The sequence below is a fragment of the Rissa tridactyla genome, chromosome 1 (genome assembly GCF_028500815.1).
Source record: "Rissa tridactyla isolate bRisTri1 chromosome 1, bRisTri1.patW.cur.20221130, whole genome shotgun sequence".
In the NCBI taxonomy this organism is placed as follows: Eukaryota; Metazoa; Chordata; class Aves; order Charadriiformes; family Laridae; genus Rissa; species Rissa tridactyla.
Window position 1 is genome coordinate 76175427 of NC_071466.1, and position 13759 is coordinate 76189185.

The following is a 13759-nucleotide window of genomic DNA, read 5'->3' on the forward strand; positions in this document are numbered from 1 at the left end:
AAAATGACTTTGTGAACTTCTTGCCTGGCCAACCTCCAAATACAAGAGAAACAGCTGCAGCAAATGATTTATTTCACCCAGAGCAACACCATTGAGAAGACTGAGAAAGTACAGTTCCTTTGGAGGTCAAGAAATGCAACGTAATGTAAATCTTTGGTTACAGTCTGTAGACAACCCGAAGGAAGGGTACTTGGGGATATTCTCAGCATGGCCATCAACAGAGCCTCAAAACAAGCTGCACAGAAGCCCAGCTGCAAATGCCGGTGTCTAGGCTGGCCACAGAGCAGTGCTGTAGGCCGATAAAACTGGTAAACTATGAACTAGGGAACAATGCTTATATGTTTTTATAAATTAACTGGACGCAGGAGTCAAATGTACATTAAGCAAGTTTGCTGATGACACTAAACTAGGAGCAGCTGTGGACTCCCCCAATGGTAAAGAGGCCTTACAGAGAGATCTGAATAGACTAGAGAGCTGGGCAATCACCAACTGTATGAAATCTAACAAGATCAAATGCTGTATTCGCCACCTGGGACAGGGCAATCCTGCTTATATGTACAAACTGGGGGACAAGAGGCTGGTGAGCAGCCCTGCGAAAAGAGACCTGGGAATTTCGGTTGATGGCAAGTTGAGTATTAGTCAACAGTGTGCCTTGGTAGCCAGAAAGGCCAACTGTGTCCTGGGGTGCATCAAGCACAGCATAGCTAGCCGGTCAAGGGAGGTGATTGTCCCACACTACACTGCACTGGTGAAGCCCCACCTCAAATACTGTGTGCATTTTTGGGCACCTCAATATAAGGAGAACATCAAACTATTAGAGTGTGTCCAGAGGAGGGTGGACCAAGATGGTGAAAAGTCTCAAGGGCAAGACTTCCAAGGTCACTTGGTTTGGTTCAGCTTGGAGAAGAGAAGGCTTGAGGGGGCAGTGGAGGGGGAGATGCTGATCTCCTCTCTCTAGTGACCAGTGATAGGACACAATGAAATGGACTGAAGCTGTGTCAGGGTAAGTTCAGATTGGACATGAGGAAAAGGTTTTTCACTGAGAGGGTGGTTCATCACTGGAATAGGCTGGCCAGGGAAGTGGTCACAGCACCAAGCCTGTCAGAGTTCAAGAAGCATCTAGAAGACACTCTTAGTCATATGGTTTAGTTTAGGTAGTCCTGTGAGGAGCAGGGAGTTGGACTTCAGGATCCTTACAGGTCCCTTCCAATTGGGGACATTCTATGATTCTGTGCAAGTGAGGCAGTGCTTGGAGGCAGCATCACAGGTGCTTTTCAAATTGCAACAAACTCACTTAAGTAAAATATAATCAATATGATTGTTAAGAACAATTGTCATCAGCTATTATACTGAAAAGGCAATTCTAACCATATAACCAAGTACAGAATAAAGTAATTACCCCGTGTTTCAAAAAACACAAAAGCTCCTTATAATTCACATGAAATAATTAGAAAGATAAAGCGCAGCTTAAAAAGGGGCATATTTACTATGAAAAAAGTCCTTCAGATGTCTGTTTTTACTACTCCTCTATCTTAGATGAAGGTAACAGACAAATACACTTCACTAAGGTAAATACTTATCCTCTTAAGAAGAAAGAAAGTATGCCAGAATAAACCGGTTATGGCTAAAGTTACCTTTCCTTGTGAGCCAGAAGACTGCCAGCACTGCTCACTACCGTCAATAAGACGTGAAGCCTGATTCACAGAGGATGAGACATTCAAATTCTTAACTATTCTTGACCAATCATCCAGTAACATTCCCCGCTGGCTACTATGCCGTCTCTTCAGCTGCTTTCCAGAACGCCCACAAAACACTGGAGACTGACCTGCAGGGTTAAATGAAATGTTAACCATGTACCTCTCAAAGAAAATTGCTTTTATTAAGCCCATAAGCAATGTGAAAGGAAATATAAGAAATCAAAGGTTTCAGGTACGTAGTCTAAAAGTAGAATACAGAAGCATGGCACATAGGTATGTTAGTACTACTCACACTTAAAGGACATAGCTCAAGATTTATTTTTTTAAAGGAGTGTCAAGCACTTTACCTGACTGCAAGTTTTAATGCCTATCATTTGGGATAGTCACACTTTCTGTTCTTACATTTATGATTGATTTGTACCAAGAAATCACACATAATTTAGTAAAAAATAAACTTTAAAAAGTGAAGGAAAATTACTCTCTTCGGGAATGCAAGACACTAAGAGTAATTCCTAAAAATCAAGTGATAAAACATGCAATCTTTAAACTGACAGAATCCTTAAAAGACTAACATTCTTGACTAAATAGTGACTTGAAAGGGTCCTTCCTTTTGAAATACAAATCAAAATTCATGATGATACATACTTCGAAATACAGGCTCACAGCACTGATTTTGTACACCACCATAGCATGTGAAAAATATCCATCCAACCCTCAACAGAAATCCCTTAGAGAAGATTAGACACAGCTAAATTGCAACACTCAAAAATTCCGAATCTTGTTCAAGAATAAGGTGGTTTAGCGAGTTGACTTCCTCCCTACAAAAACCCACTTCCCTTCACAGACCTTCGTAGCTTCGAGAAAGCCTGACTAAAAGAATATTGCAGCTCCTCTACCCTATCCAGGGCCATGAGATGAATTACAGATTCACACCATACCAGCTGTACGACCATGTTAACTGATTTCTTCACGGAAAGTCTTTCTTGCCCTTTAGACAAACTATCAAACACACGCAACGCATGGTCATAATTTCTAGTAGGGAATCAGAGGGAATCGGTTTTATTAATTTTCCAAACCAATTAGACTGGCTACATGTAAATATGATGAGGTTTAGCCCAGAAGCCAGCATCACCTTGCAAATACTGGGAATCAGACTGATTTTTAGACAGGTGGAGAGAAAAGAAATAAAAGCTAGTGTCGGGTAAGTTTTGCATAATAATGCAAAACCCAAATGCTCTGGAGTTAAAATGCCTGCACCAGTTCTTGCCCTAGAAACAAAACAACTCTGACTACGAGTCTTTCAAAAGGCCTTCCCTTCCTGGAGTCTCCACATCATGGAGGAAAACGAGGCAACAGCCATCACACGTTGATAGGCAAAATTGCTGAAGATCAACTGAGGTGTAAAAAGGTATCTTTGGTATTTCAAGCTGCGCCTGCTGTCATGAGGATTCCATTCACCTACATTTAGGCTGACAGCAAAGGGCAGGAGGATTAAAGAATTATACTTTTTACTCTTGATGTAGCTGAAACTCAGTTCTGACATAAAGAGTTACTTCCAAGTAGCCATATTTTTTAAACTTTTTTAAGCAATAAAAAGAAAGCTTAAGGGTTGATGTTTTGGTGTAGTCCACCACGTGCGATTGTAGCAGTCCTATGATCTGCTAAAAATGTTTTGTCATCTAGAGGGTCAGTCCAAATACTAATTTTCTCATGTTAAGGAGCCGAAACTTAAAACTTTTTTTTAAAAAACAAGTTCAGTGCATTTTAAATTAATCTAATAAACACCTAGATTGTGAAACTTACCTGGTTCATTTATTCTGCCAAAAGTATGTCGGGTGTTATGCTTCCTGGTTTTAAAACAGGTTTCACAAAAGTCAAAATCATCACAGTTTCTGCATTTGAATCTAGGCCCATTGATAGGAAACATCTGACAGCCATCACACCTGATTCACAAAAAAACAATGAGTAAATATATTTCTAGAAGTTTTCATGGTACAAGTTAATTGTAACATCAGTCAAGATAATGGAATCAAGATGGTAAGGCTAAAGGATAACCTGTACACATTAAGAAAAATGTAAGTGATCACTTACGTGACTCCAGGATGAATGCTGGGGACCAGTTCCATTTCTGACAATAAGCCAGTCCAATGAGACTGCTGAGGAAAGTCTACAATGACATCTTTTCCGTTGGCACTAAAAGCTGTGACAAAAACATACAAAAAATACGTGTTACAAATCTCTATAAAATGAAGCAGAAAGTGTCCAGTGCAACACCAGAGAGGAAATATGTAATAGAAGTAGCTTTCAAAAGTAATCTTTTATTTTAGTGGAACTATGTATTAACCTAATCAGCCTGGAAAGAGGCAGAGGGAAAGGGAATTCTAAAGATTTTTTAAAGATATGTATTATTCTATTTAAATTCTTTGACTCAGAATTTTTCATCTATTTTTTTAAAAACAGTTCCCACAGGGAGAGATTATTTCTAAGCACAAATATAGTATCACCAAAATCTGTACCTCTTCAAAGAGTCTATGCCCCACAGATTATTTCTATAAAATCCCTTACAGCTTGACACTAGCACGTCCCACTTTCTCCTCACTTTCATATGAAGCCTTCAAGTTAGATTTGCTTCGTAAAGGCAAACCATTTGCGGTTCATCCAAAGTATAAATGAGAACTACAACAGGAAGCTGCACAGATTCTCAAAGACCTTTACTGTATGTGAATGGAGTGGCTCAAAAACAGACAAACACAAATGGGCTACCACAGAGTACGTGCCTATAAATTCATCACAGACATCGAATGCTTTCTATACTCTTATCATCATGGATTATTCCACAAAACAACGTGATTTGTAAATATGTCTAGAAGATCGTCTCCTTAAACACTGCAGAAAGTCTGTGTGGTTTGCAATTTTGTTACCTCCCCATGCCCCATTTTGAATATGTATTACCTTTGACAACTCCCACACTTCGATGAGTAACTGATCCCCATTTGTATTTGGGTGTGGTAACGGAGCTTTTCACACGCACTTTGTCACCTATCTTGATATGAGATGCAGAACTCTGCGGTGGAAATCCTAGCAGTTGCAAGAATAAATATATAGTGAGTGGGTTTTTCCGCCCAAAAAATACAACTCCGTTAGTGTATCATTCAGGTTTTTATTAAAAAGCAGTCAGCAGTGAACTCACCTAAAAGCTCAACATGGATATATCTGACCCAGTAAGTACCACCCTTTTGTTGCCAATCACACTGTACGTTCAGGTCATGCAATCCATCTCGATCCAATTTAATAACTTTGCCTACATCTCCTTCACAAACCTCCTCATAGGTTCTGCAGCACCTAACCATCATCCCCACCTAGGGAAAAAGGACAATAGAATACCACAGCTATGTAAAGATTTTTGTACCAGAAGGAAAGTAGTTTCAACATGTACATATAAAGCTTTTAATTATCATGCTTACCTGAATATTCTCCCTCACATACACAGCATAGTCATCATTACTTAAGAAATCAGCTCGTTTCTTATAGGTCTGGCTCTCAGTTACAACAGCACCACTTGACTGGAAAAAAAAAATCCAAAAATAAACACATAACAGTTACAAAAATTGTTTTCAGTTCAGATAAATAAAATTGTTAGCAGAGACTGAAGATAACCCAACAAAACGAAACACACATGATAACCAAGTTGCATGCCAAAAACAGGTCACCTCACTCACTGTAAGGCTAAAATTTATCATCTACTTTACTTCAAACTAAAGTTTAGTTTCCAAAATGACTTGACAAGGAATATAGCTGCAATTTTTCAAAATGTGTGAAAAAAGCTGCAAGTTGCTTTTATGTAATCTGCTTGCCAAAGAAAATTAGAAGAGAATTTGTGAGTAATCTACTTAGCCTTGCAGATACACATTCCCATTCCACTTTTTAGGCTACTTGTTTGGAGAAGGGAGAAAAAACCCCAAACAAAAATAACAGTGGTGAATTGTAATCTCCTACCTAAAGTACAGTACTATTTTTTTGTTAGAGAATACAATGGGATTTAAAGTATTCCCTTAGAAAAACAAGTTGATGAAAAAGGTAAGATTGTAGTTATCAGAAATTATCCCTGTCAAGATTTGATTAACTTAAAAAAAAAATTTTAAGAGAACTATTGCATTCCATCTCCAATGAGAATTTTCAGAAAACTTTGTTCTGCTTTGAGCATTAAATGTTTTTTCATTCAAGGCAATATATAGCACAGTTTCTCCCTGCAACACTGACAAAGATATCAGAACTCAATGTCAAGTTAATTTCCTTCAAAACATAATGCATTTCTTTCAAATACAAAATCCCACATGTGCCATAAAACTCAACATAACTCCTTAAAAAAATAAATAGAAATACAGAACTCATTTCATTTTATTGGCAAATCCTTACTGAAACTGTTCCTGAAAAATCAACAGAAGCCGAACATAAATTCACATGAAAGCCACACACTCAAGCATTGTAAGGGACATTTTATCACCAATATGTGAAAATAGTTTTTATAAGGAAAATCTAATTTATTTCACTGACATCTTTTTGCCATTTATTCATTAATTCCTCGGTCATTCCTTGTAGCTAACATACGTTTGTTTTTCAGACCAAAGGAAGGGAGGTGGGGAAAAAAAATAATAAAAAAAAAAGTCCTTTACAAATATTACACTATAGCACCGACTACTTTAGATGAAACTGAGACCAACTACCAGCGATACTTACAGCTACCATTAGCTAAACATTTACCTGTGTTCCACTCTTCCCCTGTGCTACTCATACATAAATAGAATCACCGAGTCATTTTGGTTGAAAGAGACCTTTAAGATCATCAAGTCCAACCATCAACCTAACACTGCCAAAACCACCACTAAACCATTTCCCTATACGCGACATCTACATGTCTTTTAAACACCTCCGGGGACGGTGACTCAACCACTTCCCTGGGCAGCCCGTTCCAATGCTTGACAACTATTCTGGTGAAGAAATTTTCCTAATATCCAATCTAAACCTCCCCTGGCATCACCTGAGGACATTTCCTTTCATCCCATCACTTGTTACTTGGGAGAAGAGACTGACCCCCACCTCGCTACAGCCTCCTTTCAGGTAGTTGTAGACAGGGATAAGGTTCCCTCTTCAGGCTCCTTTTCTCCAGGCTAAACAACCCCAGTTCCCTCAGCTGCTCCTCATAAGACTTGCACTCTAGACCCCTCACCAGCTTCGTTGCCATACTCTGAATGCACTCCAGAACTCCCTCCTGTAGTGAGGGGCCCGAAACTGAACACAGTACTCACCAGTGGTGTGGCCTCACCAGTACCGAGTACAGCACGACGATCACTTCCCTAGTCCCGCAGGCCACACTATTTCTAATACAAGCCACGAGGGACCTTGACAGCCTTGACAACCTTGTGCAAACCTAATGAAGTTCAACAAAGCCAAGTGTTGCAATGACTTGCAACTGGGTCATTGCAATCCCAGGCACAAATACAGGCTGGACGGAATGGCTTGAAAACAGCCCTGAGGAGAAGGACTTGGGGGTGTTGGTTATGAGAAGCTCAACAGGAGCCAGCAATGTGCACTCACAGCCCAGAAGGCAAACCGCATCCTGGGCTGCATCAAAAGAACCATGGCCAGCAGGTCGAGGGAGGTGATTCTCCCCCTCTACTCCACTTTCGTGAGACCCCACCTGGAGTTCTGTGTCCAGCTCTGGAGCCCGCAGCACAGGAAAGATATGGACCTGTTGGAGCGAGTCCAGAGGAGGGCCACCAAGATGATCAGAGGGTTGGAGCACCTTTCCTATGAAGACAGGCTGAGAGAGTTGGGGTTGTTCAGTCTGGAGAAAAGAAGGCTCTGGGGAGACCTTATAACAGCTTTCCAGTATCTAAAGGGTGCCTATAAGAAAGCCGGAGAGGGACTTTTTACAAGGGCATGCAGTAATAGGACAAAGGGTAATGGCTTCAAACTTGAAGAGGGGAGACTTAGGGTAGATATTAGGAAGAAATTTTTCACTACAAGGGTGGTGAGGCACTGGAACGGGTTGCCCAGAGAGGTTGTGGATGCCCCATCCCCGGAAGTATTCAAGATCGGGCTGGATGGGGCTTTGAGCAACCTGGTCTAGTGGGAGGTGTCCCTGCCCATGGCAGGGGGGTTGGAACTAGATGTTCTTTAAGGTCCCTTCCAACCTAAACCATTCTATGCTGTTGGCCGTCTTGGCCACCTGGGCACACTGCTGGCTCGTATTCAGCCAGCCGTTGACCTATACCCCCAGGTTCTCCTCCTCCAGGCAGCTTTCTAGACACACTTCCCCAAGCCTGTAGCATGGCATGGGGTTGTTGTGACCCAAGTGCAGGACCCAGCACTCTATAACCTATTTATAGATCATTCTTGAGTTCTTTTATGACATGCCTTAGAAACATACAGCAAATGTGGTCCTTGTTACAGCCTTTGAAAGCTTGGTACAGCAGAATGTACTCTAACCAAGCTCACAAAAGGAAAGAATTACAAAATTTGCAACCAGCTAGCATGACTTAGGTTTTGGTAAGTTGATACTTACCACAGGGCAAGCAGCTTCAGCTTCTTCTACCTCCTCTGCTATTTCCTCATCCGAATATTCATCAGAGAGAGTATCAGCATCAGAGAGATCCGTAATTTGAACATCAGGGTGATCCAACAACCAGCCAACCAAGGCTTCCACTCCTAATATAGAAAAGAAACTCAGTCTTTCTCTAACGGATTCTCTGACATTCTTAAGATAGCATCCAAAAAGAGAACTAACAATTGCTCCCTTGCATTATCCCTTGGTGTTTTAACCTGCTCGCAACTTTCCTTCTCTTTCTAACATCGCTAATTTAAGTAAATGAAATACCTGGTAATCCAGAAGCACTTCCGGAAGTTCCAGACAGAGACTTTAGTGCAAATTCTATGTTTTTCCTAGGAAATCCCATTTCCATAAGTTGAACTACAATGGGGAGGGGTGGAATTGGAGACTGCTTGCGTTTCTTCACTTTTGTGGGTCGGATATGTTGCACTGTAATGGGTGTTGTAGCTTCACTAGAGCTGCAGTCTTCAAACACCGGAGTTGAAGGATGTGTAGACTCTACAGCCAGATACTGGCATATTGCCAAAGCAGCAGCCTAAATGACAACAAATAAATCAGTCCATGTAAAACAAGCATATTTAGTGTGTTTTGAGTGTGTGTGTGTGCATCTGAAATCAAAGGTTATTTGGCAAAACGGGTTCGGTGACACTTTTTTTTTTTTTTTAATTTTTAAAAAACTTATAGCTTAGTAAGTTTCAATTTCAGTGGGAGTCTGAGGAGGGCCCTGCTACCTGGAAGCTAGCCAATGTTATTCCAATCTACAAAAAGGTTATGAGGGAAGACACAGGGAGCCACACACCTGTTAGTCTCACCTCAGTTCCTGTAAAAGTTATGGAGAAGATTATACTGAGTACTACTGAAAGACATTTAAAGAATAATGCAATCATCAGGCAGTCAACATGGGTTCACAAAGGGAAAGTCCTGTTTAACTGATTTGATATCCTTCTACAGTAGGGTCACCTACCTAGTGGATAAAGGGAAGATGGTGGACATAGTTTTTCTGGATTTTAGTAAGGTTTTTGATACTGTCCCTCACAGCATCCTTCTGGACAAGTTGTCCATCTGTGGGATGAGCAGGTTCACAGTGCATTGGGTGAAGAACTGGCTAAAGAGCAGAGCCCAAAAGGCTCTACCCAGTCACCAGCAGTGTTCCCCGTGGTTCAGTTCTAAGGCCAGTCCTTTTCAATACATTTACTAACGATCTGGATGCTGGAGTTAACATGTTTGCTGATGATACCAAACTGGGAGGTGCCACTGACTCTTACTGAGGGACAGGAGGCCTTGCAGAGGGACCTAGATAGATTGGAGCATTGGGCTATGATTAATAGGATGAAATTTAACAAGTTGAAACGCTGTATTCTGCATCTAGGATGGAGTAACGCCAGGCACAAGTATAAATTGGGAGAGCAGTGGCTGGAGAGCAGCCCTGCAGAAAGGGATCTCTCAGGTGCCGGTCAACAGCAGGCCCAACAGGAGTCAGCAGTGTGCCCTGGCAGCCAAGAGGGCAAACCACATCCTGGGGTGCATCAAACACAGCATGACCAGCCGCTCAAAAGAGGTGATTATCCTGCTGTATTCAGTGTTGGTGTGGCCTCACCTTGAGTACTCCGTGCAGTTCTGGGCCCCACAACTTAAGAAGGATGTGAAGGCACTTGAATGCATCCAGAGGAGGGCAGCAAAGCTGGTGAAAGGGCTGGAAGGAATGTCCTGCAGGGGGCAGCTAAGGACTCTGGGTTTGCCTAGTTTGGAGAGAAGGAGGCTGAAGGACAAGCTCATGGCTCTCTACAGCTTCCTGAGGTGGGGAAGAGGAGAGGGACATGCTGATCTCTTCTCCCTGGGATCCAGTGATAGGACGTGTGGAAACAGTTCAAAGCTGCGCCAGGGGAGGTTTAGACTGAACATTAGGAAGCATTTCTTTACCAAGAGGGTGGTCAAACACTGGAATAGGCTTCCTTTAGAGATGGTCGATACCCCATGCCTGTCAGTGTTTAAGAGGCATTCAGACAATGCCCTTATCAACATGGGTCAGCCCTGAAGTGGTCAGGCAGTTGGACTAGATGATAGCTGTAGGTCCCTTCCAACTGAAATAGTCTAGTCTATTATATTCTAATTGGAATGTGAATTAGAAAGACTTATTAGGTTATTTATTAGCAGAAAACACAGACTGTACCTCAAGCTCTTGTTTGTCAAATATTGCTTTCACAGGTGATGGTTGCGTAGCAGCTGTCAAAAGTTGCTGTAAAAGAATCATGGGAGGCTGAGGTCCTTCAGGAGACATATCTCCTATGTCGGGAGAGGCAACTGCTCCATCCTCTTGAAATAAAAACATTATTTTAACCAAAAGCATGTATTATAAGTCAATTGGGAGACTTATTCTGGGGCCTAATGGTTGGTCAAACATATTGCTATTTCTCCCACATTTCTTCTCCACAGGAATCACGTGTTCGAGATTAAATCACGTGTGCCAGAATCTCCATACAAAAAAAGCAACTGAGAAATTTGTAGATAAACAATAGTTTTACTAAAATACACCTAAGAACATGTCCAGCAGAAACTGCTCAGTGGTCAGTGAATTTGCATAAGTATCTTCACCTTGTTACAATACGATTATTATACAGAGGTCCTTCCAGGATAACCACTTTATATAGACAATCAACAACCTCATTGATCCCCAAAATCATGGTCCATACTTTCTGGATTGAGTCATTTCCTCCTTTAATACACCTCTTGGAAAGAGATTCCTAAAAGGTATTCACTGCCCTTTCAAAAGAGTACACCTTTTTTGAATCAACTGGCTCATGATTCTGCAGCTTTTATATTTGATTTTGTATTCTTGTTGGCATAAACATTTGTATGTTTATGAAACAATGTTTAACAAAATACGTTAATATATTTAAAGACATTACATGCTTCACAGATGCTTGAAGAATTAATATAAACTATAAGGGCATCAATAGCTATCCTGAAAGCTGACAGAGCTATTTTCTTTATTTTTATACATAGAATGAACGTATATAGAGAATGAATTCAAACTATTGAAACTACAATTCCTTAAACTCCTTTTAAGAATATGCTTAAGATACTGTATCCTTGTACATGTTTCGCTGGAAACTGCAAACCATTTGAAGTAAAAAGAAAGGCAATTGAGAACTCATACTTCAAGCTTTGAAGCAGAAAAAGAAACCACTGCAAAAAATCCACAGAAATTATTTTAAAATTACTTACAACTTACTAACTCTAGAAGACTTACAAATTTAGCTAACTCCAATAGTTCAAGCTCATACACTTGATCCACTTAGTCTTCAAAATTTAAGTTAAAAAGTCGAAATTCTTTTAACATAGAAGGTTAAAACATTCCTGAATTTTACTTTTTAATTTTTTATTTTTAGAGGGTAAACCTAATTTCTACCCTCCAACTGCCACTAGCAAGGGTTACAGTCACATACTCTATCTATGACCTAAATAAACAGCAGAATACTCAAGTTGCATTTCAACATACCTGCAGGATTTAATGGACACTCCTGAACAGCTGGCTGAGATAAGATCTGCCTTAGTGTGTCCTGGTGAGAAAGCAGAGCTCGGCCTGCTTTCAGTATGTAGAGCTTTAATTGCTGGCACCGCAGTAGATCCAAATCCACTTGACCTATCAGAAATATTAAGCAGCCATGAGCACTACACATCTCTTGTATTAGAGAAGAAAGGCTATCATTCTCACAGTCTCAGTCCAAAAATCAGGTTACATAGTAACTCCCCGTGTGAAAGCTTGTGAAATACTGATGATACGGGGTAGTTCGAACAGCACCTGGAAAAGAAGTCTACACACATTCTATGACCCGTGATATTACAAACACTGTCTTCCTGGACACATCCTGGACAATCATACAGCTGATATACAGCACAGTAAGTGCAGCTGTTATATGCATCTAGTACTTTAAGCAATTCAATACAAGAAGTCCAGACCCAAACCTTATTCACATTTTCTCCCTAAAGTACAAACAGTATTCCACTTACAGTGCAGAGCAATTCATCTCCTAGCTAAACTTGTCCTCCAAGTACATACTATTCAATGTTGACTAAGAAAAGAGGTGAGGTTCCAGAAACCCCAGATTCTTATGTATGTTTGCTGTTACCAATAGTGTTTCCAGAGCGCAGCCATCTATGTAAAAGCAAAAAAAAAACAAAACAAAAAAAAACCAAAAAAAAGCTCAACTGTACCTGAAAGACCCTGATTGGGAGACTTCGTTCTTTGTTTTTCTATTTTACTTCCAGCGAGATTTACTAGTTGAGCCCAAATGGATAGCATAGGTTCGGTGAAAGGCAAATTGTTCACATTAAAAGCCACAACTGGAAGCTAGACAGTGGGAGAAGAACCAGACAAAACAAACAAAAAAAGACCGCAAATAAGCATTTTCCAAAATTTTACAAAATCATTCAAAAGTTTCAATAGTTATTAACTGAAGAAGAGAAAAAGTATCATTTGTCTTACTGCTCTTGACCAGAAACAACTGAAAAGTATTTCTGTTCCCTACACAGCTCCTAAGCCTGTATTTGTACCACGCAATTGCAGGTCTACTTGGTGAAAAGACAAGACAGAGTCAGAGCAAGGAAGAACTGCAGTCCCTGAAGCAGACCATACTGCTTTCACTGAAGCTAATATAGCTAATATAGCTTTCTACATTAGTTAGCAAATCAAGTTAAGACAAATAAATAAGCTCCTCTCATGTAAGATCTATAAATCACATTGTCATGACTTTGCATTTTACCTGAAGTTAACGCTCAAATCCCTTCCCCCTTTCACTTCCTCAACAAATGAGGAGAGGCATTAAAGGCCACAGAGAGGTTCGTTTGAGTATCGTCTTGCATGTGCATTCAGAGCATTGTATGTGTTGAACGTCAACATATTTACCCAATGAAGAACAAATATTTTCTTGGCACCACATCAGAGTCTTTAATCATACCCTTCCCTGTATTAAAGCCTCAATAAAAGGAACTTACTGGTTTTAGTTGATTCAGCGGGCACACTCTGCATGTTCGCATGTCATAAAACTGCACAGTGATTTTCCCTTTTGGGGTGATGCGTGTGACTGTGCCTTCTCCAAATTCGTCGTGAACTACTTGTCCGCCCAGTCTCAAGCGACTGTCTATGCCACCAATCACCGCTAACACTGCCATTAGGCCTCCCACCTCTGGATTCTCAGTGTCAGGGAAGTAGTCATCCAAGAGAGCCTAACAAAGAACAGTAAAATTAACTGTAGGGAGAAAATACACACTTCTATCTGCTTTAAAATACAAAGTTAATCACACGTACTTCAATTTAAAAATTACAAAACATAAATACATATATATATAAATAGAAAAATGGTTTCAAAATTAAGCTTAAGATTGTTTACAAACATTTAATATTTATAATTTCAAAATAAATATTGCTATAAAAATGAGCTTATTTTAAAAC

The 13759-nt window shown here is 40.3% G+C and overlaps 1 protein-coding gene across 5 annotated transcripts in view; it reads right to left on the minus strand.

Annotated features, from left to right (window-relative positions):
- HERC2 (HECT and RLD domain containing E3 ubiquitin protein ligase 2) overlaps positions 1 to 13759 on the minus strand; it is a 116718-nt gene that overhangs the window by 42499 nt on the left and 60460 nt on the right. For 4 of the 5 annotated variants that reach the window (XM_054188733.1, XM_054188734.1, XM_054188736.1 and 1 more), the window contains exons 42-54: positions 13303 to 13533; positions 12523 to 12658; positions 11807 to 11950; positions 10478 to 10620; positions 8575 to 8842; positions 8263 to 8405; positions 7396 to 7518; positions 5162 to 5260; positions 4888 to 5056; positions 4650 to 4775; positions 3789 to 3897; positions 3501 to 3640; positions 1635 to 1825 (exon numbers count right to left, since the gene is read on the minus strand). In XM_054188733.1, the coding sequence (XP_054044708.1) occupies positions 1635 to 1825; positions 3501 to 3640; positions 3789 to 3897; positions 4650 to 4775; positions 4888 to 5056; positions 5162 to 5260; positions 7396 to 7518; positions 8263 to 8405; positions 8575 to 8842; positions 10478 to 10620; positions 11807 to 11950; positions 12523 to 12658; positions 13303 to 13533 (2022 nt within the window). The remainder of the gene's footprint in view (positions 1 to 1634; positions 1826 to 3500; positions 3641 to 3788; positions 3898 to 4649; positions 4776 to 4887; positions 5057 to 5161; positions 5261 to 7395; positions 7519 to 8262; positions 8406 to 8574; positions 8843 to 10477; positions 10621 to 11806; positions 11951 to 12522; positions 12659 to 13302; positions 13534 to 13759) is intronic. The other variant, XM_054188735.1, reaches the window with a different exon arrangement.